This window comes from Hyalella azteca, unplaced genomic scaffold, assembly GCF_000764305.2.
Source record: "Hyalella azteca isolate HAZT.00-mixed unplaced genomic scaffold, Hazt_2.0.2 contig2429, whole genome shotgun sequence".
In the NCBI taxonomy this organism is placed as follows: domain Eukaryota; kingdom Metazoa; phylum Arthropoda; class Malacostraca; order Amphipoda; family Hyalellidae; genus Hyalella; species Hyalella azteca.
The window spans coordinates 18,705-46,190 of NW_025932704.1; the positions used below are offsets into that span (position 1 = coordinate 18,705).

A 27,486-nucleotide genomic window follows, 5' to 3' on the forward strand; every position below is an offset into this window, starting at 1 on the left:
AAAACACGAAATTCTGCGTTGAATTTTAATTTCATATTAATTTATGTCTAGAAAGGTTATACAAAGATGTCGCTTGCTTTTGATGAATTGATAATTGTTGCTGCAAAGAAATAAAGCGATGTTAAACGTACTCCATCTTAATAATATTTTATTTTATTTAAATGATATGTAACAAATTTTTCAGTGATTGTTAATTTGAACGAAGACACAATAGAATCTATTGAATTTGAATGAAAGAGTTTTTTACGTGGGCTAATTACCGATAAAAAAAGTCATCAAACAAATAATAATCACTTCATTTTTTCTTTTTCGTTTCAGATCTTCTTTTGGAGATGGCACTCACATCCATCGAGTTTCTCAAGCGCGGGCAGCTTTAAATTCCAGTGAAAGCTATAATTGATCAAGCATTTAAATTTTAAAAATATCCAGTTTTGAAAATTTTATGTTTCCCCTACACAAACTCATTTGATATGGAATGAGATTTTGAAAAGAAGCAGTTTGCATTGACTACGAAGTATTGCATATATTAAACCTAAACCTATTGGTAACTTTCAAAGCTAATGTAATACATTTAATCATAAATAATTTAATAATAATAGCAATAACTAATATGTCTCTAATTACATAATAAGGAAGCAATGCGGCTCGATTCAATAGATTGCGGAGTCTAAAGTGCACAGAAAAATGAGTGAGAAAATTAAAATATTTATAAGTTTCAACAAATTTTAAACTTTTTCTAAATGTCCGATAAAATAACGTTTAGAAAGAAAAACACCAGAATTTTTTTCGTGCAAAATTTTTTGTCACATCAATAGTGCGCGAAAAAAACTTCCTTTAATAACCGAAACACTGAAAAGAAACAGTCTTATTTCGTCTCATTAAACTGTGTGACAAAATCACTTTTGAAATCCAAAATACTGAAAATAAATTCGACATTAAACTGTGTGACAAAATCACTTTTGCAATCCAAAATACAGAAAATAAATTCAAACAGTTCTGTTGTTCCCATTGAAGTTTGCGACAGAAATACGTCCAATAAACGAAACCCTGGACACAAACTCACCTACTTCAGCATGACCGCGTCGTTCGTGTGCGAGACAACCTACCGCGGGTGGCGGGCGGTGGAAGGCTGCCAGTCTGCCGCTGGCATATCAAGACTCGTCGACGCCGTCATCTTCGGAGACAAAACTGACAGTTGCACTGACCCAAAGGTGGGTTAGATTGGCTGCGACATTAATTAATGATTTATTTCTTATTGCAGTCCCAGAATTCGTTCAAGTCTAACAAGGTTAATTAATGAATTATTCCTTATTGCAGTTCCAGACATCGTTCAAGTCTAACTAGGAGGTTTATGTATACGGCTATCACGTAATTTAAGGCCGTTATGAATTAAAGTCTATTTTATTTCTTAAGACTTTTTAGGGACTTTTATTAATTTAATTGTCAATCTTAAGCTGATTCTTCTGAAAAAGAAACAAGGAATAACTTTTATTACATTTTATTTTATATATATATAACATTGAAAATGAAGCCAGAGCCTCTTTTTCCTATAGCAAATATAGGCAAAATTCATCTTTTGCATAATTTGTGGGAGACTGCAACGGTTCCTCGAGAGGCTCTACCCACCGACTCCCCATATACACCAAATATTCATCCATTTTCGTTTCCACTGCCACTACTCGTATATCTATAATTATCCTCACTAATCGCAAACTAAGTTTTAATTTTGTTCGCCATGCTGAACTGGGGCCATACTCTCTAAACTCACTTAAGTGCACGCAGCGACCTTACTAAAAAGGACGGCCTAAGTACAAGTAGCATCCTAAGTACATGTAGCGACAGATTTCTCGTCGAAATTGGTGAATTTGGTATAAAAGGCCGTAAGTTATAGGCTGCCTGACGGAGTTACCAGTTGATGACTATATTTATTAGCACGGCCTCTGCTTACGAAAAATTCTATATTATCCCTCATTTAATTATTGATATTTTTTCGTATCACAGCTACCGTTTGAGTCGAGCCGTGTGCAGCTGCAGTTGACTGAGCAGCAGCTCCGACTTGTGCCGCTCAAGAAGGACGAAGGTTTTGAGTCGGACTCTGACGGCTCGTCGGGCAGCCTCTGTGATGAGCAGTGCTCTCAGAGCTCTCAGAGCTCTCAGTGCTCTCAGAGCTCTCAAGTCCAGGTCAGAGAAGAGCATCGAACTCTCAAATATCTAAATGTTGCCCACCACCCTCAACTACACTGTAAATTGAATGTTGTTAGGTTACACATTTTTCTTGAATATGACACAAGTATTTAGAAAAAAAACTATCGAGTTAACATCGGTATCTCGACTTTTCAAATTAATTTAATACTATACGAAGAGTGAAATTATATGGACTACATTTCTGGTAAGCAAAATTTAAAAGTTATAGATCAAGCAATCATCATATGTTCTAATCACGCTAGTTATAACATTCAATATTCATAACACGCAGGTAATTCGTGATCACGTGCTACGTCTGGACAAACTGCTTCGTCAGGAAGGATCGTCCCCGAGCCACAAAGACAAAATAACTCGCATTAATCACGTTAATCACAACATTAACTGCACCAGCAACATAAACAATCAGAACAACGTCATGAGTGACGTATCAGGGAGCGGTAACATCAGCGCTGACACTGTGAGCGTCAGCAGCAGCGATGACGTTAACGTCGCTAAGAAAGAAGACGCTGCGTCTTCCAGCAGCGGAGCTGAGAGCGAGGACGACATTCCCGCTAAAATTACAAACACAAGTCCAACTGCACGTGAGAAAGATACCATTTTTTGTTGCTTGCAATCATTATTATATTTATAATTAAATAACATATAATGAAAAGGCTAAAAAAACTGACAATTTTGCTAGACTCAAATTTTAAATGTTATAATTCCTTTACTTACATTATATTTCCATTTTCATCTGCTTCTGGCCAGAAGTTTACTCGCGAAAATCCCACATAAAAAGTGGATGACAGATGATCGTCAACACCAAGATTTTGCAGTGTTAGAGCATTTCAAAGATAAAAAAAGAAGGCTGCCAGTCTGCCGCTGGCATATCAAGACTCGTCGACGCCGTCATCTTCGGAGACAAAACTGACAGTTGCACTGACCCAAAGGTGGGTTAGATTGGCTGCGACATTAATTAATGATTTATTTCTTATTGCAGTCCCAGAATTCGTTCAAGTCTAACAAGGTTAATTAATGAATTATTCCTTATTGCAGTTCCAGACATCGTTCAAGTCTAACTAGGAGGTTTATGTATACGGCTATCACGTAATTTAAGGCCGTTATGAATTAAAGTCTATTTTATTTCTTAAGACTTTTTAGGGACTTTTATTAATTTAATTGTCAATCTTAAGCTGATTCTTCTGAAAAAGAAACAAGGAATAACTTTTATTACATTTTATTTTATATATATATAACATTGAAAATGAAGCCAGAGCCTCTTTTTCCTATAGCAAATATAGGCAAAATTCATCTTTTGCATAATTTGTGGGAGACTGCAACGGTTCCTCGAGAGGCTCTACCCACCGACTCCCCATATACACCAAATATTCATCCATTTTCGTTTCCACTGCCACTACTCGTATATCTATAATTATCCTCACTAATCGCAAACTAAGTTTTAATTTTGTTCGCCATGCTGAACTGGGGCCATACTCTCTAAACTCACTTAAGTGCACGCAGCGACCTTACTAAAAAGGACGGCCTAAGTACAAGTAGCATCCTAAGTACATGTAGCGACAGATTTCTCGTCGAAATTGGTGAATTTGGTATAAAAGGCCGTAAGTTATAGGCTGCCTGACGGAGTTACCAGTTGATGACTATATTTATTAGCACGGCCTCTGCTTACGAAAAATTCTATATTATCCCTCATTTAATTATTGATATTTTTTCGTATCACAGCTACCGTTTGAGTCGAGCCGTGTGCAGCTGCAGTTGACTGAGCAGCAGCTCCGACTTGTGCCGCTCAAGAAGGACGAAGGTTTTGAGTCGGACTCTGACGGCTCGTCGGGCAGCCTCTGTGATGAGCAGTGCTCTCAGAGCTCTCAGAGCTCTCAGTGCTCTCAGAGCTCTCAAGTCCAGGTCAGAGAAGAGCATCGAACTCTCAAATATCTAAATGTTGCCCACCACCCTCAACTACACTGTAAATTGAATGTTGTTAGGTTACACATTTTTCTTGAATATGACACAAGTATTTAGAAAAAAAACTATCGAGTTAACATCGGTATCTCGACTTTTCAAATTAATTTAATACTATACGAAGAGTGAAATTATATGGACTACATTTCTGGTAAGCAAAATTTAAAAGTTATAGATCAAGCAATCATCATATGTTCTAATCACGCTAGTTATAACATTCAATATTCATAACACGCAGGTAATTCGTGATCACGTGCTACGTCTGGACAAACTGCTTCGTCAGGAAGGATCGTCCCCGAGCCACAAAGACAAAATAACTCGCATTAATCACGTTAATCACAACATTAACTGCACCAGCAACATAAACAATCAGAACAACGTCATGAGTGACGTATCAGGGAGCGGTAACATCAGCGCTGACACTGTGAGCGTCAGCAGCAGCGATGACGGTAACGTCGCTAAGAAAGAAGACGCTGCGTCTTCCAGCAGCGGAGCTGAGAGCGAGGACGACATTCCCGCTAAAATTACAAACACAAGTCCAACTGCACGTGAGAAAGATACCATTTTTTGTTGCTTGCAATCATTATTATATTTATAATTAAATAACATATAATGAAAAGGCTAAAAAAACTGAAAAAATTGCTAGACTCAAATTTTAAATGTTATAATTCCTTTACTTACATTATATTTCCATTTTCATCTGCTTCTGGCCAGAAGTTTACTCGCGAAAATCCCACATAAAAAGTGGATGACAGATGATCGTCAACACCAAGATTTTGCAGTGTTAGAGCATTTCAAAGATAAAAAAATACACGATATCGTATAGTAGTTATTATATATTAATATTATATTCCTAAATTTAATTGGATCTTTGTTCTACCTTGTTTTATACAGATAACACTAGCAAAACTTCAGCCTGTACGCACCTGCCAGCGCTCCGACAGACAAGCCAGGTGAGGCGAGGGCTCTCTCTAGGGATTAGGGGGCATGTGTTCAAAATAATTATTCTAATGAAGATTAATTTGTGTCATCTTTAGAGTAGGTTGAGCTTATGCAAACAATGACGTGAGTTTGGGTACTTATATAATCTTTTAAGACATGAATGCATTGTTCCAAGTTTTGTTAGACTGCGACGTTTCTTTTGCATTTAATGTTTTAATTCATTACCTTCAGTTCTTCATTAAACATTCGCAGTCAGTATATGTTAAAGAAGATGCCTTTAATCTGCCAATGTCATTAATTACTAAGAGTGGAATATTCACAGATTTTTCTCGCTTGTTTCTGACGAAGTTTCAAGAATATCGCGATTGGGATCGAGTAAATGTTTCAAAGGAATGTATTTTTGTTAAATACACTTATTCACCTTGCTGATTTTGCTGACGTACATTTGATTAATTTTAGCTCAGTTTATTTTGTTGTTTATATCATTCACCTCAAACTTTTCAAAACACATAAAAGCAGCGGTAATATTAGCTCCCTGAAGTATATAATAGTCAAAATAATCAGTGTCGCCAACAGCACCTTATACTGACAACCGAGGCTGAATCATGGCAATCAAAGCCTTAATCGCTCTATTTAAACACTTCAAAATGAAATATTTCAAGTTCGTTATCACTTCCATCCCTTGTATAGCCTGCACTACACTATTTCAGCTGCGATATAACTGGATGTGTTTTCGTGTAGTGCCTGCATTTGGATTGAAGAGTGGCAGAGATTTTATTATAGCTAGGATATGATTGGAGGTCACACAGTTAGCTAACACTTCCTTTCTTGTGTCGCTCGCCAGTCACCAGATGGAGACACCAGAGCATCGGGGGCAACCGCAGCAACGACGTTCATGATGAGCGACATCCTCTTCTGTCACATCAGTAGCAGTCATCCTAAAGTCGTCGTACTCGTCGCCAAAGCTTCTTTTTCTAGCCCCCTAATGCGAGCTCATGTTCTTGAATGTCTCTCCCAACACGCAGCCAAGACTTTTTATTTACACTACTACAAGGCAAAAAACAAACACAATCTCGAGAGATACCGAAATACTAAAAGAAAGACTGACGTAGATCAGTTCATGTTAGGCGATGATAAAGAAAACGTTTTGTCAAATTTCAAAACCAATCTTGACGTCTTTGACTCGCTACGGAGCTGCGCTGTAAGGAAAGACAGTGGAACGAGCAGCACAGACGAGGCAAGCAGTCCCAGGGGGTCTGTGAGGTCATACAAAAATGAAAACTCAGCATCTGATAATGTTAATATAATTGAAGTTAAATCCAATGATAGCTCTTCTTCGGAAGGCACTCAGCCATTTAGCCTTCTTCAACGCACTGATAATGAGGGGATAACACACATCGAGATCGAAAGCGGGCCCGCGAGTCTTTTGAACGGAAGCTCACTGCCTCCAGATTTTAGCAGTATCATTAGTTTAAGTACTCCAGAAACCAATGGAATCGTTGCTGGATTTGGGGGAGTAAGGAACTATAGAAATATGCTAAGAACTAATAACAATAGCTGCCCAAGTAGCTTACTTATTCTTGAGCGTGAGACCATTTCTTCGGGAACCGAACACGATCGTAAATTCAGGCAGCGGCAGCCAGCGCTTCTATTACGAGCTGAAGAAGATGAGTCTGCACAGAGAATGATGAGAAAAGTCGATGACGATTCCAGAAGCAGGAGAGACCGTCACTTCTTGGAAGTAACCAAACATCGTGATATCGGTAGACCTCCTTTACCACCCCCCTCGTCATGGGCTTTACCAGACAGACCAATACGACATAAAACTGTCACACGAGTGATAGAGTACCGAGACCCAGTTCCTACAAAGAATAAGTCAAACATGTCTCCAGCTCCAACACCACCTCCGCGTCGACATCCACATGACTCTTCTTTGCTGTTGGTACCAACGAAAAGTGGTCAGGAGTCCAAGAGGTCGTACTACCCCAAAGAATCTCACATCGTTCGTGGCAACAAAGTGGTTCGCGTTGACTTCCCTACTGTTCCAGTATGGAACCATAGACCGGATCCAAACAACAACGCCCGTCAGTATCTGCACTACACCGGAGGCTGGGCACATGAATATCATTCTCCTAGAATGCGGGAAGCCGTTCTCACCTCGGAGCTCAGGAGACGGTCTAGGTCGAAAAGCCCGGCCAGGAAGCCTGTCACCAATCGCTATCTTGACGTTGTCTCAACTTTCAATATCTCGCAAAAATTACGCGAAATTTCTGAGGCTGTTTTTTCTAACAAGAGAAGTCAGGGAAATAGTATCGTCGATTCCTTACCACCTGTAAGGGGGAATAGGACGGGTGTAAAAAGCTCCACAACCACTGGAGAAAAGGAATCCCTCCGACCAGTCATTAAAAAAGGAAACCAAAAACAAACCGAAGGCGATAACAGGAGAGTAACTTTTAGCGCCTATGCTACAGTTCAACTTATGAACTCATGATGAAATATGGCTGCAGGAACGCGTTTTCAGTTTAAAGAGTAAATCAGTTGTTTAATTACGGGTGATGAATAACAATGAATATCTTAAGTGAGTTCAGAGTTACTTATTTTTATCTTCCGCTGATGTAAAAAAAAAACCCTGCTGTGTTCTATGTTTCCAATAAATGCGTTTTGCTCGTAGTTCACATTTGAGATAACGTTCAAAATACCATGCTTTTTTAGCTCTTAGTCAATAACTGATAATAAGGAAGTTCTACTAAATTTATTTTTCTTCGTAATTTTGTTCACTGCTAAAAATATACTATATGTTTCATTGTTATTTACCTTTTCAAGACATTATTCGTCTGGAAAATGACACACAATTATGAGTAACTGTGAACCACAATCACATATCATTTCTCAATTCCTGATGATGAGTCCATACCACATTATAACATTCTAACGTTTGATTAATCATTTTAACATAGGTTCGAATTTGTTCTTTATGAATATATCAACTCAATGAGTTCTGCATTCGTGGCCTAATTAATTATTTTAATAAATTATAACTACAAACTGTTCGTAAAGTTTTCTGGGTTATTTCCAGCCGCACTTCTTATTTAAGTAAGTCCACTCACTGACACCCGCTGTTACCATCAAGTTGATGTAAGTCGATTCGAAATATTATGAGCGGTGTTCAATTGGAAAATGCTCGCACCCAGAAACGAACTGTACCATTGACATATTTTCAGAATTGCGTAATTTATTTTAAGAAATATTTTACCCATTCTTGGCTTGCACGGTGCACACACCGAAGGATCATCAGACAGACACCGGGCGCAACGAACTCGAGTGGACAACACAATTTTTGTAAAATTTCTGGCGATGTGTGGTTTCGCCAAAATTATTTTATTATTTTATTAAACTTGGTGCAAAAATTATGTGGCAAAGTACATGCCGAATCCCAACAGGCAACTGACATTGAAATTATTTTTATATAAAAATGTGTTACAAAGAAATTAACTCATAATCAACGGTGTTACAACATCATTTGTGTTGAAGGATATGACTGACGTAATTACGATTAATCAAGTGATAATTAAGGAGGTAACTCCATTATATACTGTTCCCAATTGAGTATTAGGTACGCATTTACTGGAGTACCTATATGCTATGTTTTCATCTAGTCTACATTAAGTATATAACCTGTTGTTTGCTTGTAAATACTCTTGCTTGCTACTTATAATATGTTTCTGTAAATCAATTGTTTTCTTCAAGAAATATATCCTAGTAAATGAATTAGTCCCAGACTAGCTGAATATTTTTGTCGTAATTCAAACTCTTATAAATGTTTCTTGTTTTTTTAAGAATAGAAATTTGTTTGTTTTAACTTGAATGGAATGCATGAAGCTTTTTATTTCAGTTAAATTTTTCGAAATTCATGAATATTTTATTTCAGCGCTATCTTATGTTCTAATCAATCGCAAAACAATAAAAACGTAAACTTTGTCTTCTCCTTTACGACAGACAACATCGTATTACAAAGCCTTCGAACCGCTAAAATATATTCTTCAGATATAAGTACTATTTTCATTATCCTATCATATGTCAGTTTGAACACAGTCATTATTTCATTAACAATTCCAAATAACCCTTCCTCAAAGTCCACCCTCTGATCCAGCTCACTTGAGATATAATATAGACGAATTTATTAGTACCCCATCAATTGCTGCAAGAATAAAATGGAAGAAAATAACAATGAATTTGTGACAATGAGCCTCACAGTTTATCATTTGCAGAACTCGAGTTTAATTGAGCTCGAACTCTGCACGCTACGCAACCCCTTCGAGCATTTTCCTTTTTTCCTTAATTGCCGTTTATATTTATTTATAAAAACGATTAACAAAATAATTTCCAATACTTATATTTTATAAATAAGCAAAACTTCATTGCGTTTTGTCCTTATAAATTGCATTAAAACTGAGGTCAACCTCGAGAAGCAAATGATGCCCCGCGCACACCTGCTCTGATGGGGCATTTGATGTAAGAATTATTAGCATCCGGCCAGGTCCCGTTGGGTTGTTTTAGGTTATATTATTACTGGGGAATACAAATGACAACTTGATTGTGCTATAGTTACGGGATGTGTGCTGACAGACGCTGACTTACAGCATCCGACAAAGACACGCTTTGATGTTTAATCTCGGAATTTCCTTTAGAAAACAAAGACACACTTTAATATTTAGTTATACGTACGATTTTCATTCAAAAACAATGGCATGTTATGATATTTAATTTTTACTTTCCATTTAAAAAATCAATATTAATAAACATTTAAAATTGCGCTTTATGAGCATTCGTGACAAATAAGGAGCTATTTTAGAATAAACTTACCAACAAATAAATTATGCAATTGAGAAGGTAAAAATTTTTCGTTAATTTTAGAAGTACGCGAGCAAGTGATATAAATACTTGAGTACTTGTATATATAGTGAATGTAAATTACAATGTTAATTTCATCTGTTTTTTAACTGTTTGATTGCAGGAAATTATCTTCAGGTTTCTCTCCGCTGAGCAGTACACATTAATAATTAAACGCTCAGCTGAGCAGTACACATTAATAATTAAACGCTCAGCTGAGCAGTACACTTTAATAATTAAACGCTCAGCTGAGCAGTACACATTAATAATTAAATGCTCAGCTGAGCAGTACACATTAATAATTAAATGCTCAGCTGAGCAGTACACATTAATAATTAAATGCTCAGCTGAGCAGTACACATTAATAATTAAACGCTCAGCTGAGCAGTACACTTTAATAATTAAACGCTCAGCTGAGCAGTACACTTTAATAATTAAACGCTCAGCTGAGCAGTACGTACACTTTAATAATTAAACGCTCAGCTGAGCAGTACACATTAATTAACTAAATTATGAAGGAGCTCTCTATATTCCTACGTTCGGGAAAATGTTAGTTTCTAATTTTTAGTCCTTTCAGCTATCGCATCAGTAGAAAACTGATTGAATTTTCATACAATTTTTAAGACGTAGTCATTAATTTTGAAGACTTGTCTAAAAATAAACCAATATTTATTTCCGCATAGACAACAACAATATCTACATTATAAATATATGAACATGGTCGCTAACGTGCTTACAAGTGTAAGCATATATTAAAAGCTAATACGCGTATATATAAGTACATACAAGATTCCAAGCTATACTGCCAGCAAGACGAAGAATTAGAGGCTCGTCTTCATACTTATTATCAGTCATGAACAGCTGTACCAAGGCTACCAGCACTCCTTGGTCTCATTGAACGGTCTGCACACATCTTGATTATTTTGCCTGCTTTATTGCTTCAGACATTCGCTGACATTGATTAGTGGATTTTTGTGTCAGAAAAAAATCAGATATCTTAGGATATATGACTTGCTTCCTAAAAATAGATTTTACTATATAATTTTTACATGTAAATTAAAGTGGCATCATCTAATAAGTATATCAACGTGGTGTTTCATCATCAAGGCATCAGTTATGTGTCAAACAAATTACTTGCATTGCTACAAAGGAGCGTTTGATTCGCTAGCACCTAGAGTTCAAAGAATGTTTTTTTAAACTGTGTGTCCACAAAAATTGCTCAAATCACGAATCCTCAATTTGTTAAAAAGCATTTAGTATTGATTTTTCATGAACCCAGCAAAACATCCGGGACGATTTTATATTAGCAGCCTATTTCAAGAAGACATGCAGTGTCTATCGGGACAGTTTTACTGCCAACTGCCAAGACCGTCTGCAACTACAGTTTTACTGCCAAGACCGTCTGCCAGTACAGTTTTACTGCCAACTGCCAAGACCGTCTGCCAGTACAGTTTTACTGCTAACTGCCAAGACCGTCTGCCAGTACAGATTTACTGCCAACTGCCAAGACCGTCTGCCAGTACAGTTTTACTGCCAACTGCCAAGANCCACGTTATCGCATAGCATAGAAATCAATATAACTATGTGAGCTATGTCCCAAGTAGTTTGACTATACTAGAAAATGTCTAGTATTATTCGAATATTGAAGCATACACATATAATATTGTGGTACATCAATGTGAGATAATTGATGTTACTTGAACTTAGACATCAATCAGCGATGTATCGGTAAACAAGCATGTCGTCCAACATGTCCGACCGTCCCACCATATCACACAATTAACATATCTAACCATACCACCCAACATGCTGTCTCTTATACACATCTAGATGTGTATAAGAGACAGTACTAGGGTTAATAGAGAAGAAGATAATTATTCTTACCCTTGCCCTAATGCAAGGACTAATCTTTAGCAAAACCCATGATATTTTTTATTTATATTAAATTATATAAATAATGTGTATCACCGATTATAGTTTCGTACTCTTTGCTCAGTTTGGTAAATAATACATTTGAAAAACAGCGTGAACACTGGAAAAAAGTTCATGCTTCGCTAGTCTTGGTCCACGACGATAAAAGAATAAAACCGTGAGAAGAGGAATTATTGCAGTGTCATTGTTTAGCATGTCACGGTACATTATGGTACGGCATGCCATGGTACAGCATCTCATGGTACGTCATGGTACGGCATCTCATGGTACGGCATCTCATATCTCATGGTACGGCATGTCATGGTAAAGGTTCAGGGTTCAAGAAGCCCCTATAAGCGAGGCAGGTCCAGGGTTCGGTTCAGGGCTCATCTGAAGGCCGGAGTTGCGGGAGCTCGCCCCCGGTCCGCCCTTTGCTCGCTGCTCGGTGATATTCCTCGCAGAGGTGTATGGTATTCCCCGCGAGGAATCCATTATTGGAATATTCCTCAGCTTCAATAAATGTTACCTTTTCGCTAGGAATTCTATTTCGGGATACCAGGAAGCTAAAATCTCGGCTTTGCGTTACGACGGACTTTTCTTCGTCAAGATTCATGCAAATTTGAAAATAAAGCGAGGCAGACATGCACGTAGAAAATATAAATCCAAAATTAGATAAGTTATGGCATAAAATGGTCCATATACTCTTATTAGTGCGTCGCTGAAAATATTTATTATACACAACTGTTATGGCGCTGCGTGCTCCATGTGACGACCTTGAGCGCTACGTACTCCATGGAGGGCTATGCGTGCTCCATGGAGATGACCTTATAACGCTGTGTGCTCCGTGGAGACAACCTTATAGCGCTACTTGTTCCATGGAACCAACCTTATAGCGCTGCGTGCTCCATGGAGACAATCTTATAACGCTACGTGCTCCATGGAGACAACCTTATAGCGCTTCGTGCTCCATGGAGACAACCTTATAGTGCTGCGTGCTCCATGGAGCCGGCCTTGATAGCTTAAGACACATCCGCCTTAGGGGCGCTTCTGCCTGCAGTCCAGACGACGTCGCGTTAAATGCTCGGGCAGAAGACGCGCGCAAAGCGCAACGGGATCCCTCGCTTTATTATCATTTCCTGCTTCGAATTAAAGCATAAAGGCAACATAATTTCTTTGGTGATCATTTATCATCATTCATTTAAAAAATAAAAAATGATATATTCAAAAATGCATTAAAATAGAAGCCTACCATGAAAATATTTTCGCTTGATATTAATTATTATTACAACACTTCTCTTTAACTTCACTTCTTGCCTGTCTGTCTGCTACAAATCTTACAATCTAAATTTAACACACTTATACTTATCCTATCGATCTGAAATTTTGCACACTTGCGTAAAGTTGGGAACAATTCAAGAATCAAATGACAAAATAAATGATTTTAAAAATCAATTTTTTTTAATATTAGAAAAATCGAAAAAATAATATTGTCAGCTACAAATCTTATAACTTATATTTGACACACTTTTACCTGTCCAATTGATATGAAATTTTGCACACTTGTGTGAAGTCGGAGGCAATGCATGAATCGATTGACAGAACAAATAATTTTGGAAAAAAATTTTATATATTAAAAAAATGAAAAATTAATTTTTTTAATATTCGAAAATAAAATGAGAAATTCATTGTACATCTCTAACATTTGAGACACTGGATTCTTTAGAAGTGTTGTTTATAAAAAGTTTTTTAAACGTATATTATTTTACTAGCAATATGCCTTTTTTGGATTCCTTGTATTCACTTGTAAAAAAGGCATAAATTTTGTTTCGAACGCTATTTAACATTCAAAAATACATCGCAACGCCTAACATCAAATAATAATAATAGCGGTTTCAGCGTTTATTAGGCCGTAGGCCTGTCGCCGATTCTTAACATCGCAGAAAATTCACAGCATTTTGCGGTCTCGAACTACCAACTCACTGCTACAGTTCTGATGTGCTTAACCGCCCGGCCTCCGTGCCGATTCTTACCAGAGACTGGCGCACAGAGCTGGGTTCGAACCCGCGCCTCTCTGCTCCAATCTTGGTACTCTGAACTGTAACCACTGGGCCACCCTGCCCAGATACATATATAAATAAACAGCATGATAATTGCATGGAATTCAATTCAGAACAGGCGACTAAATCAATTAACCATGATTTTGATACAAAATTAGCGAATGTATGCAATAAATTTCTTATATTCCGTGAAACGGGGGTGACTTGTATTATTGACGAAGTAACTTAAGACCGTTTTGACATCCAAGAAAAGACTATGAGCTATAAAACACCTACACCCAAAAAAGTCTTACATTAGAAAAATTTTGTTGATGGCTCCTGAAGTACCATAAGATAACCTACAAAGGTAATAATGAGATATATTTAATGTATTTAATATGTGACTATTTGTATCACGAGGAGTACAGGCGCGAAAGCTGGTCCAAGTCGTTGGACCAGTTGGTCCAAGGACGAAAACCGGTCCAACCGTTGTTTTACGGTTGCCATGAGAAATGTATGAACATGTAATAATGCCTTATCAAATGTTGAGTCTTAAATAATACTATGTAAAATTAGTAAATCTGGAATATTATTGTTTGAAATGTGGGAATCTGAAATACTGCCATAAAAAATAGCGGGACAGAGTATGACGACCCAAGGTTTTAGGAAGAGAATTTGATCTATGCAAGCAATGGGTATAAAATGTATACTGACACGGGTTTTCAGGATGCTATTGAGTCAATCAACGACTCACTTCAACTTTACTGATTTAAATTCCGTTTACTTTATCACAGTCTGTTACAATGATCAATATATATGATTAATGCGTCAACATTAATCATATATAGCTACGAAATCAAATTTTAGTTCATTCATTCACATGCATAATTTTCAGTCACATAAATTTATTCCCTTTATTAATATACACGTGGCTTCGAAAACATCATTCAAATGGGTTTCCAGGCATATTAGTCACTGCAATATCTCATGTCACATGAATGCTCTTGACCCGACGAAGGCCATGAATCGCCGTGAGCGATGTTCTGAAGAACTTCTCACGCCGTAACTAGAGGGAAGCTTCATATTGTTCTTGATAATGCGTGCTGCTACGGCCTTCAGGGCGTCGTGTTACAAGGCGCATAATTCTACGTGGCTTCTGTTGCGCATGTGCACGTCCAACCGTATAGACGGTATACTGAAACAACGATGTTATTGACTGACATTATTTTCGTTACGTCCCATTCGACTTATATGAATTCGATTCCGATTTGCACGAGTTCCATACGCATTCATTCGCCGGTTCCATACGTATTCGTTTACGAGTCCCATACGTATTCGTGGACGAGTTTCATACGCATTCATTCACGAGTCCATACGTATTCATTCACGATCTCGTACGCACTCATACGCTCTCATTCACTCCCACTGGTTGAGACTGTAAGAACTTCACCAGTGATCACAGACGCTCCTCCGAATACAGGTTCTTAACCTGTATATACAGGCTTGAATATACACAAGCCTGTATACAAAAACGTTTTCAATGCAGACAGAGACGTTTGCCTGTCAGCGCAGTCTGAAATCCCTTCCAGTGTGCTAGCACGATCACAGCTATTTCTGTTTCTGCCCCCATGATGTTTTATTGGATTCGTACACTTTCCTAATGATAGTATAGGGTTTTATAGAATAGAATAGAATAGAAGTGTCGGCGTTGAAGACATAGGCCCATGGCCTGTTGCCGATTCTTGAACTTTTCGTGACTTGATTCACAAGGGATCCGGCCTTTTTAACCCGATCTTTCCATAACTGACGATTGATTGAGATAGCTGCTGGACTTATTGCCTGCTCCGTAATTTGCTAGGCATTTTAAGACTGAACATATGCTCCTGCATAGCTTCGTCTAGTCTGTTTTTGAAGATGTTCATACTCGGAGCTTCAACGATGCTATCAGGGAGGCTGTTCCACATGTCGGTGACTCGAAGCGAGAAGAAATGTTGTCGCATGGATGTGTTCCAACGCTGTTTTTTTAGTTTATAGCCGTGGCCCCTGGTGTTGGTTCTTGTTTCAAATTCTAGTAATCCTTCTGGGACCTTGTATAAGCCATGAGTATATTTGTATACTTCAATGAGGTCCCCACGCAGACGTGGGGACCTACATTTACTTCTGGGGCTTTCGATCAAAACTTGCATTTATACAAGTTACGGTTAAAGTGCACGAAGCGGCCGATTAGTCGTCAGTGATTGGTGGGTTTAACTTGAAAAGCCATCATGATGTATTTTTGATATTTCAGCCTCAGAGCAGCAGCAACAGCTTGGTCAAAAAGAAAGGGCTGAAGATGAGCAGACTGTTAGCGTCGAGTGACCATTACGAAAGTGAAAGCTGCCATTCAAGGCTTCGAGTTCAGGCATCAAGGCTTCGAGCTCGGGCATCAAGGCTTCGAGCTCAGGCATCAAGGCTTCGAGCTCAGGCATCAAGGCTTCGAGCTCGGGCATCAAGGCTTCGAGCTCAGGCATAAAGGCTTCGAGCTCAGGCATTAAGACATCGAGCTCCGGTATCGAAGCATGGAGCAAGCATTGAGCTTCATCTTCTTATTGAGTACACGCGATACGAGCATATTTTCATATTATGTGCGCGCAAACTACAGTTGGAGCCGAATCTTTAATCTCTTTACTCTCGACCTAGGAAAAAAGCTGCAGACCAAGAGGTGCCGACACAAGAAACAGCTGCAGACTAATTAGTGCCGGCATCGGAAACAGCTGCAGACCAAGAGGTGCCGACACAAGAAACAGCTGCAGACTGATTAGTGCCGGCATGGGAAACAGCTGCAGACTAAGAGGTGCCGACACAAGAAACAGCTGCAGACTAATTAGTGACGGCATCGGAAACAGCTGCAGACCAAGTGGTGCTGGCGTGGGAAACAAGTGCAGACTGAGTATTATCAGCATGAAAGACATCTGCAAATTGCAGACTAAGTAGTGCCGGCACGTGAAACATTGCATTACAGCAGCAATGCCCACGTAGCACACGCATCGTCAAATAGTACATCCATCGCGTTACAGCAGCAATGCCCGCGTAGCACACGCGTCATCGGAGTAGCAGCGTTATTTTACCAGCGCGTGCGCGTAGGCACGGCGCATGGAAGAGCCCTCACGCATTCGTCAATGGTATCGAACAATGCCACAAAATTCCCACGCAGCGCCAGACGTACGTTCTACCCACTACTCGTGTCGGCAGATTGCAGCGCTCCGTAAACTTTCTATATTGTGTTCAAGATCCCCATGATAATAAGTGCGACCCGTTTCACTGTCGTCGTGTATTGTCTGAGGTCCTTTAAAGACTTTTCTTTTGTGCATTTCGTCGCGAGACAAGCGGTCGTCACGGACCAACGTCGATATGATGTCGCCTCTTGAGACACATAGAAAGTATTTTGTTTCTTGATCACTCACGATGCACATGTGGAGACCTTGAACCTAACTCGGGAACTTTATTCAAGTTTGTTTACGATTTTGCGCAGGAAACTAAGTGACGGTAAATTTATTGGATCAACTGTTTCTCGGTACTCAAATATGTGCACATCATCTTCCGAAAATAATAGGCATGTACGTATAGGTACTCCGCTCTTATTCGCAAGATATAATAAGTAATGCGATTCGTGATTCACAACACAAAAGTTAGAGTTAGCCAAGTCAAAATTTTTGGTTGGACATTTTTAAGACAACTTATTCGGTTTGAAAGGTATATGTTAAACACTTTAAAATGTCAACATTGTTGAACCATTTGCCAATCACTATTTACGCTTAATGACTTGATCATCATTTATGTTTGAAGACATGATTAATTTATGCTGACGTGGAAAAACATTTCCTAGTATCGAGCAACTTACGATGACCAGAAAAATATCCAAGATTATTGCCTTAGGTCAAGAAATGCAATCATGCAATAATTCTTTACAAGCGGTCACGCTTGAGTCGCCAGTATTAGAGTCGTCGGTATCGCAAGCATATACGCGATTGCAAGATCTGTCGTGGCGTCCACCCAGCGCGGCAAACTTTTACAACATACAACATTAATTTTTCCTATGTGAACGTCTTTCGTAACTGCCTAAGCAACAACCGGCACTGGGCATGCACAGCTGTGGAGAATTTAACGAGTTTTCGACAAAGTTTTTAAATTTGTTTAGTTTTTCTTGAAAGTTTGTGCGTTGTGGGAAAATATCGAGGGACCAGCCAAAGATCAAGTGACAATTCATTCTACTATAATTATTGTATACATTTTTGTGAACAGATAATCCATAAGATTCTGGATATGCGTTGAGTGAGCTGTGACTTGATTTTTTTCTCTTTTCTTGTCAGTTGAATTAACGACTGACAGCGTAAATTGCTAGGTCCTAATGAATTATACTAATTCTTTGATCCATATATTAATCTCATGCTTATAAAATTTTTATTCATATAAATTTAAATTCGGTACATGCAAAACATTTAAGATATTTGATTTTAAATTACAATGTAGACTGGACGTATGTGCATTAATAATTGAGTAATTTGAGTGAAAGTAAAATTTTAAATTTTGTTAAAAATTGCATTGTTAAGTTTGATTGAAGTAACTTTAATCCATGTTATTACATGGCATAGAAATCAATATAACTATGTGAGCTATGTGCCAAATAATCGACTCTATTAGAAAATGTCTCGTATTATTCATATATTGAAGCATACACATATATACTTTTGTTGTACAGCAATGTGAGGTAATTGATGTTACTTGAACTTAGACATCAAAACGTGCGGCGCAGGCGTAATGTCGGCGTAGTTGCGTAACTTGCGTCACTGCGTAGCGGCAAATCATGCATTGTTTCGACATGATCGGCGCCGATCGTCGTGCATGTTTTCAAATCACGGGATGTCCCCTGGGTGTCTTACCCAACAACCTTCCTGCCTCGGCAATCGCTTACGGAAAACGAAAGGGGAATCTCGCCGTCAAGAAAGCTTCAATCTTTTGTGGGAATATTATTTTCAAAAATAAGCGCTGTTTGGTTTCTGAAAGTATATAACAATTTGAAATAAATATCATACTTAATTTATAAGACGCTATGCCTGAAATACCATATTGGCTTAATTTTCCTTATTGCCTAGGAAATGGGAAAATATTTTTTCTTGAAATTCTTCGCATTAGAGATATACCTACAAATATGAATAAGTTGTGCCTGCATTATAATAGGAAACATTTAAATTTGGTACAGTTAATATTATGAGACAAGCGAGGACAAAAAACAACCTGCCTAACAACCACATAAGGTATACGATATTCGTATCAAAAGCGAAGATAATATTATTCATGAAGTGAAGTAATGCTAAGGCCATAGACTTCATAATATCCACATTGTGAATTAACCCGTCCGTCATTATTTATTTTATTATATAATATCAAAATCAAACCAAATGATATAGTGGCATTAAAATATAATATGATATACTAGAAGATAGTACAATTAAGTACATTCAGAAGTGAAGGTTAGGCCGTGTCCAGACTTAACCCGAACCTAGATTTCACAGAATTTTTCACAGCTTTCAGCGGGTTTCGAACCTGCAACCATGTGACGCCGATAAACATGCCAACAGACCTCGCGCCTTAGGGCCAGACACCCTGACAAATCCGCGAAATTGCATATAGATCAATTTGAAACAAAGTCTTTATATTAATAAAATATTGAAATTGCAGTTCAATGGCATCGAACTAAGTCGTTAGGTACCTGTTAATTCAGTAATTAAATTAAACACTGACCGCATTAACGTANTGGATGGCAGAGCTGCTGCTGGATGGCAGAGCAGCTGCTGGATGGCAGAGCTGCTGCTGGATGGCAGAGCAGCTGCTGGATGGCAGAGCTGCTGCTGGACGCTTTCACGGTCAAGGACACCGAGCTGCTGCACCAGTTTAATTATGAATTAATGATGCCATACGATGGTTGTGATGGTTACCGTAACGCTATTCTTGGCCCAATAACGGTACTTGATATTCCAACTGCAGGCGTCGAGTCGAATTTTTTCATTCAGACCCGGCAAAAAAATGTGTGAGTGCGTCTATTAATTTCATTGTTGATTAACTTTCACAATCTCCCAATTAATAATAGTCTAGCGTTTCATTTATACTTCTAGATTGAATCCCATGCAATTGAAGGCAAGAAAAATGATACCTGCATGTTATACGTATATAAACTTAATCCATCGAAAAATACTCCAATAATTCTTTGAAAGGACCAAAATTTTTTTATGGTGCTTCATGAAAATATTTGTAGCTATACTGACCTCTTCCGCGGCCATTAGCTTTTTCAATTATTTACTACAAAGACAGCCACTTAGCCTACGTAAATCCAGCACTGCTTTAGATGCCATCTGATCAGCACCTACTTTACGATCAGCCGTCATCGTCGATAAAATGCAGCCGACGACCCAAAAAACGCTTCGTGAAACGCAAAAAGACGTTCCGTGCATCGCAAAAATGCGGCTGGATCGCCAGGCATTCACTTTCAGTGGACGACGGCGCGCTAACGACCACTGAGGAACATTGGCTGCTATATGCTTGAGCAGGTGCAGCGATTAATTAGACTGGCTAACGAGGTGTATCCTGTACAAGATGTATCATGTGGATTGCATATTTTTCATTGCCTGTCATCTCGCATATGCGTTTAACTTCTTTCTTAGGAATACTTAAATATGATATTTTTATTTCCCTTTTAGCTGCAAAGTCCTTAAAAAAATTCGCGATGGAGATAGTAAGGATAATAACCTCAGTAAATTCAATATTTCACTAAAAATATTTCAACAACAGACAAATTTCTCATCAGTCATGACCGTAAAAGCGAAACAGTCTATGCGAGTAGGTCTCGAAGGACAATCGTATACAGAATCCAGTAAAGACACACGTACCAACCACATGCTATGCCCAAATTTGTTTCAAACGCACAAATCGAAGTGAAACTCACAAAAGAGATTGACTGTAATTACTCAACAGCAAGAAAATAAAACAACGGACGTGAAAAAGAGAGTTTATTTAGAAAATCACTCCTAGCGAACTTGCACGTAAAAGAAGAAAGGCCAAAATCTCGATTAGATTGACTAGCATCGAGAGAGATTCTGAATGTTTAATTGCAGGCCGGAATGTTGACCGACAAAGAAGAATTTGAAGGAAATAACTTTGTCCCGTCAGACAGGTATTCAATCCAGTATATATTTGGATTTTATTTCCATGAATGAAAACAACATAAACCATTTACGTAAAGAGCATCATATTTGAACCAGAATCGTTATCAGGTAGTTTTTCCCATCTATAAACTAGCGATACTTAAGGCAGGTATTGAAAGATACCGTATGTAAATTACGGTGCACTGAAAATTATTCATTTTCCAATTATTTAATTATTTCTTTGTATTAATAATTTATAAATTTATTAATTTTTTTACCAATTTATAAACTATGTATGCCAAGTACTACACAAAAAAATAAGACATTACAATATCGAACCGTTGCAAAATAAGAGTTAGAAATGCCGGTGGCTACCCATCTAGTTGTAACTTTGGAAATTAAATAACAGAGTTGATGTGTAGCTAGAAATAAATAAACAAAAATTTATTATTAAGATAACAAATCACAGAATTTATAATCGTGAAGCAGGGAATTAGCTTCTCTTCATGCCAATACCGTCGCATGAAATTTTGAAGAGGCTGTCGTTCATCTTGTCGACGGTAAACTTTACCTGCACACAAATTACGCCTAATCAACAACAGAAACACGTTAGATTATCAGTGATGATAACACATATTGCCAAAGTTTCTGTAACTGAGGGATTTCATACTAGCAAGCTAGATAAATATGTTTACTGAAATAATATAAATAGAAATAGCGGTTTAAGCGTTTAGTAGGCCGTAGACCAGTCGCCGATTCTTAACATCGCAGAACATTCACAGCATTTTGCGGTCTCGAACTCGCAACTCACTGCTACAATTCTGCTGTGCTTAACCGCCCGGCCTCCTCGCCGATTCTGACCAGAAACTTACGCACAGAGCTGGGATCGAACCCGCGCCTCTCTGGTGCGTCAATCTTGGTACTCTGAACTTTAACCACATTATGGTTAAATTGAAGTTCAAATAAGCCTAAAAAGCAGTTGTAACAATAAGGCAAGTGTATAAGGCTGTCGTAACAATAAGGTAAGTATAACATTGAGGACCTATGAGCATTTAAGAATATTTCTCACGGGGGTGCTCTGCTGCATGATCTCAATGGCTGTGAGGGTGTGTTGGGTGAGAGGCCCACACACGACGCTCGACTTGCCCGCCGCCAGCCCCATCAGCAGGATCATCTGTCCATGAAGTATTATAATTATTTAGAATTCCTGCATGTGATACAGCAGGTAGTCTACATGGCTATCATCCAGGAAACGTACTAACCGAAATTGTTTAGAGTACACGTGTCAGTCTAATTACATGAAGTGGCCATTTCTTGTCTGTTATTGGTGGGTTTAGGTTGAAAAACAGTCAGTGATTGACTGACGGAATTATGAACTGTCAACTATTTTTAATAATACGACCTCAGGGACTCGGGAGCGGTTTCAGCATCAGAAAAACAAACAGCGAACGTGGGTAAGTTGTATAATGTGTCATGCATGTAGGCTACAGGGAACTGTACCTGACCCAGAGAAAAGAAGCCCGAATGCATTTTGTGGCATAAGGAAATAATCCAATTTAAGCGCTACAAAGTAGTCGCGGACATAACTCCTCTAAGTGTCCAAAACTCATCATAAGTTTATAGAGCAAACCCTTATTTTGTTGGATAATGCAATTCATATTTATAGCTTTTTGCAGTAAGAAGAAAGTGACAAGATGACGAGTCGATAGAATGTGTGCTGACGGTGGTGTGATACTGCGGACGAACCACACAGAACCTCCATTTACTGTCTCCCAGGATTGCTCACCTGATCCTGCATATGCCGGTCCACACACGCGCCCAGCTTACAGTCTTCTATGAGGGCTTGGGCGGCTTCAACACCAACTACATCTGCTGGCGTGCCCCTCTCGCCTCTTTTGCCTGCCTTTGAAATGCAAGTCGCTCCCAACACAACGTCTGTGCTGGTGCGGAGCCACAAACTGCTCATGGATGTATTCACAGATCATTTATATCACGAAGAATTGATTATTACTGATCAGTAATCCATATCAATAGTAAATAGTCTATATCAAAAGTTATTAGTAAGTGTTTTGAATCTTTTTAATTATATGCTTTGCATTTCAACTCCACAACAGAAACAAATGCTTCAGTTAATCTAAAAATGTCTGTGCTTATAATATGCCCCTTGTAGTGGGTAATTGAAATTCTTCTATACGCAAGGATATTACAATTCTACATATTCCAAAGTCATCATGCTAAACTTGGTGCACAACAGCACAGCTTAGATCGACACATCATACATCGCAACGGCAAGAAAAATTGTGTGCAATACATCACACTACCAAAATAATAGGTAGTGTGGTGACACAAAGTAATTGTATCATTGAATACTCACACAATACCAAAGCCTTTGCCTACAGCGTTAGGGTAAGAGGTGACCTCCTTCTTGATGTTGATATGCACATCAGCAGCGCCAGGCAAGCCTCGTTGTAAGGTCGCCCGTGCGGCGTCAATGGCGGTGTCGGCGAGATGGTCTGGCAAATCAGCAATCACGCACACCCCCTCAACCTTCAAAACCTGGAACACACATTTTCTATAATTTATTCCTTTATGCACTGTAATATTGATGATATGTAAACTGGGTTCTTCAAATAGAACGCATTCATGCTAATCAAACAGCAATATTTCTGAAAGGACAAAAGTATCTTTCTTTTTCATGTTAAACAAGGTGATTTCAATGTGAGCATTTCAGATGGGGATTACCACAATACGAGCAATTGTTCTATAAGAAATTTCAATTAATTTATAATTTTCATTCTGAACCTCCCATGACGTAAATAAAAATTTTATTCTTTTTAATTTAGGAGCACTAATTTTGAAATAAAATGAAATATTGTGAAAATGTCCATCAAATTTTAGGAAAATATTGCCAACATTTGAACCTAATTAGATCATTAACTACAGGGGCCTAATTTTCACATATGCATAATACCTTTAGTTTGAGCACCACTAACCTTGCCGAATTCCAATAGATTCACTGCAGTTAAACTACCAGGTATATTTTTGATGGTGGCTTGAATTTCTCCGCCTCCTCGAGGGAAGAAACCCCGTCGTGTAACATCAATGGACATGTCAACTCCAAACTTAGATGCAATCGGAGCAAAAACATTTTTTGTATAATCCACTGGAGGAGCCATGTCAGTGTCAGTGCCGCCTCTGAGGCTCAGTGACGTGGGACCTGGTGCATACAAACAGCATGGCAGCACCAACTGGATGATCAACATCACGCTCCTGGTTGGAAAAATGAAGGCAGATTCAGCATCATAAATCTACAAATTCCCAGCAAATTTGAGTTGGCATACAAAGAATGCTAGGCAATGATAAGATCATTTGCTATAACTTTGATGCCAGTACCAAACTATTTAACAATTTTTTCCTACTGAAATTATATGTTAATGAATTAAATAAAATGCTGAAATTGTGAATCTTCAGTTTAAGTTAGATTATAAAGTTGATGAACAAAAATTCAGTCTCATAATGCAAACAAAACTAAGGTATTTGTTCACATAATTGCAATATCAAAATTAATTTTTGAAAATTATTCACAAATCTTCAGGTATTTCCTGTGAAGCAGCATAACTCCATCATACCCAGCAGTTTGTATGTCAGCTTCAAAGTGACCAGCATTAATTGGACCTGGTGTTACAGTAACTTCTGCTGAGTTCAAGGAGCCTCCAGCAAGCTTCCCTTGGCAGATCAAACATAGCACCTCCAAGCCTTGAACAAAAGAATTTGTTAACAAATGATGGACTGAAAACAAACACACATTTCCAAACTACTGTCTCTATTGATCATCAGTTAGAAAATGTCAGGGACTGCTTTACAATTATTAACCATGGAAAAATCACCTCGTAAAAAAAATTCATATATATATTCTGTATTGATGATGAATTGATCAATAATTTAAACATTTATGTACCACTCTTCAGGTCAGGAGATGATTTCAAATCTGCATTTAGATTGATTAAAATAACTCTTGAATTAAACATAACAATTGAGTATGGGTAGTAGGTATAAATGAATGATAAATAATGATAAATATATTGAACATATGTTTGATCTGATCAATCACACTTCCTGAATAGACTCAGGTCACTCATAGTTAGGCCTGGAGATGTGTAGATACTAGATAGAATATGACCCAGATGTGGAACTATTATGAAAATTTTGACAGACTGTGGCTTTAAAAAAATTCATAAGGTTGGATGGGTACGGTATACCTTCTAGAATAAGACAAACCTTTTAAATGCTGAGACTTAAGACCAGGAGCAGAACGTCTAGCCCGAATCTTGTTAATTGTAACAGGATGTTGCATAATTACAGCACAAGCTGCAGCAACTCTCAGCACTTGACCCCCCTGAAATAAAAAGATGTAAAATTATCAATTATTTACTTTTTTAAACCATACTGGATAGTGTTTTATCTATATTATTTGAATGGAAAAACATAAAGCATGATGAAACAATATAAATGGTGCCAATCAATAAATTTGTGACCATGTGGACACACATCAATGGTTTGGTCAGGAAATATTTATACTGTACTGAGCCATTCACTTTCCTGATAAATTGAAAGAGTTATTATGCCAATCTATATCATGCTGCTACTGCTGAGTGCTGTATGCTGCACATTGGCTTACTACCTACCTGTAGAATGTTATGCAGCTCAAGCTCAATTTCGAGACTTTAATTTTAAATGCATAGGCCTATCTGATATCTAGCAAGTTCTTTTGATGATTCCATCTACCCAAGACCAAGAGAATGGTTTTTGTAGAAAAAGTTGACTATATTTCAATATTTGAGATAAAAAGTAAACTATTTAACAAAAAAATATGATTATTATAACCTTATAACAATTTTGATAGATTTTAATATCATTGTTAAATGTTAAGTGTTAACAATTAATTATTTCATCAATAATTAAATAATGGTATAAATTCTCAAATCTCACCCCTTCCAACAAGCTGCCATCAATAGTACGCAGTGTACGCTGATCCATTTTTGATACCTAGAAATGAGACATAAGAAACAATCACAAGTTTACAAGCATTATTCATAACACAGTATAATGCCAATGCCTTTCAAGTAAATGACTGGACAGGGTGGCGCGGTGGCCCAGTGGTTAAAGGGCAGGGTGGCCCAGTGGTTAAAGTTCAGAGTACTAAGATTGGAGCAGAGAGGCGTGGGTTTGATCCCAGCTCTGTGCGCCAGTTTGTGGTCAGAATCGGCCAGAGGCCGGGCGCTGGCGGTTAAGCACAGCAGAATTGTAGCAGTAAGTTGCAAGTTCAAGACCGCCGACCGGCAGACCGCAAAATGCTGTGAATGTTCTGCGATGTTTAAGAATCAGCGACAGGCCTACAGCCTAATAAACGCTGAAAGGAAACCGCTAATATTATTATTAAGTACCGTAGCCACTTTACTTACCTATATATATTGCCACTGGCCCCCTGCCAGTCTCAAGGTATACACAAAATATTTCATCAAATAAACTGGACCAAAGGACCAGGAACTCTCTTTTGAAATTTAAACATCATTGTTACTTACTATGTGTAGCCTATGTGGCAATTAAACCGTATCAATTGTAGTTCTGACAAGTATTATACCTAAGTATTTTTGTGATAGATTATTTACCTAAGTAAAGTATTATTTACTTATATTTAAATATTTTATATTTACCTTACCTATATTACCTAAGTATTTTAGATAGATTTTCTCCCATCAGGAGAGAAGACTGAAGCGAGACAAGCAGACGAGTGGAATCACTAGAAAGGTTAACAATATTCGTTGCAGTTGTATAGTGTACTATGTATAGTGATGGTCTAACTTATTAAGACATTTGTGTACCGTATGCCTGTGCGCAGTCTACGGTGAAAACTAACCATACGTCTCGGACATATTTAACCCTTTCCCCACTGACGGGACTCACAAGTCCCGCCTCAAGTTTCACGCTCTAAAATACATACAACAAGGAATTTTAGGTCCAGGCACCTAACGGGACTTCTACGTTCGTTTATACACCTCGAGAAAATTACTAATTGGCAACCGGCTCACCCAGTGAGATTTCTAAGGCAATTGCATCAGCCGGCTGAGAATGACAGTAAGTTTCCTTTTTCTCTCAGAATATTCCATCATAACTGTTTATATTCAACATGGATTTCCTTACTTTTTGTTTAATTTTGTGTAAAAATTTATATTTTAACGAAATATAACAAATAAATGTATTTGGAAGACTGTTTTTGATGAAAAAAATAGAAATTAGGGGAACGACTTGCAAGTCCCGCCAGGAGAACCGGGACCTGATAGTCCCAGTAGGAGTCGCGTGTCGTTTGT

The 27,486-nt window shown here is 38.1% G+C and overlaps 2 protein-coding genes across 4 annotated transcripts in view; one reads left to right on the forward strand and one right to left on the reverse strand.

Moving 5' to 3' along the window:
• Positions 1–364: 364 nt before the first annotated feature.
• On the forward strand, positions 365–9,153 carry LOC108669355. Its single transcript, XM_018156666.2, has 5 exons — positions 365–1,211; positions 2,002–2,181; positions 2,477–2,786; positions 5,056–5,114; positions 5,948–9,153. Exons 1-5 carry the CDS (start codon positions 1,074–1,076, stop codon positions 7,592–7,594), a joined length of 2,334 nt encoding a protein of 777 aa, XP_018012155.1. The 5' UTR covers positions 365–1,073; the 3' UTR covers positions 7,595–9,153.
• An 11,841-nt stretch (positions 9,154–20,994) lies between these two features.
• Positions 20,995–27,486, reverse strand: part of LOC108669352 (RNA 3'-terminal phosphate cyclase) — a 7,348-nt gene continuing 856 nt past the window's right edge. The window contains exons 1-9 of one of the 3 annotated variants that reach the window (XM_018156662.2): positions 27,036–27,302; positions 26,108–26,164; positions 25,397–25,514; positions 24,748–24,874; positions 24,112–24,388; positions 23,493–23,674; positions 22,905–23,076; positions 22,188–22,292; positions 20,995–21,689 (exon numbers count right to left, since the gene is read on the reverse strand). In XM_018156662.2, coding sequence (XP_018012151.1) covers positions 21,612–21,689; positions 22,188–22,292; positions 22,905–23,076; positions 23,493–23,674; positions 24,112–24,388; positions 24,748–24,874; positions 25,397–25,514; positions 26,108–26,164; positions 27,036–27,038 — 1,119 coding nt within the window. In that variant the 5' untranslated portion in view covers positions 27,039–27,302 and the 3' untranslated portion in view covers positions 20,995–21,611. Of the gene's footprint in view, positions 21,690–22,187; positions 22,293–22,904; positions 23,077–23,492; positions 23,675–24,111; positions 24,389–24,747; positions 24,875–25,396; positions 25,515–26,107; positions 26,165–26,837; positions 27,016–27,035; positions 27,303–27,486 lie in introns of those variants that run through there. The other 2 variants (XM_018156664.2, XM_018156663.2) reach the window with 2 other exon arrangements.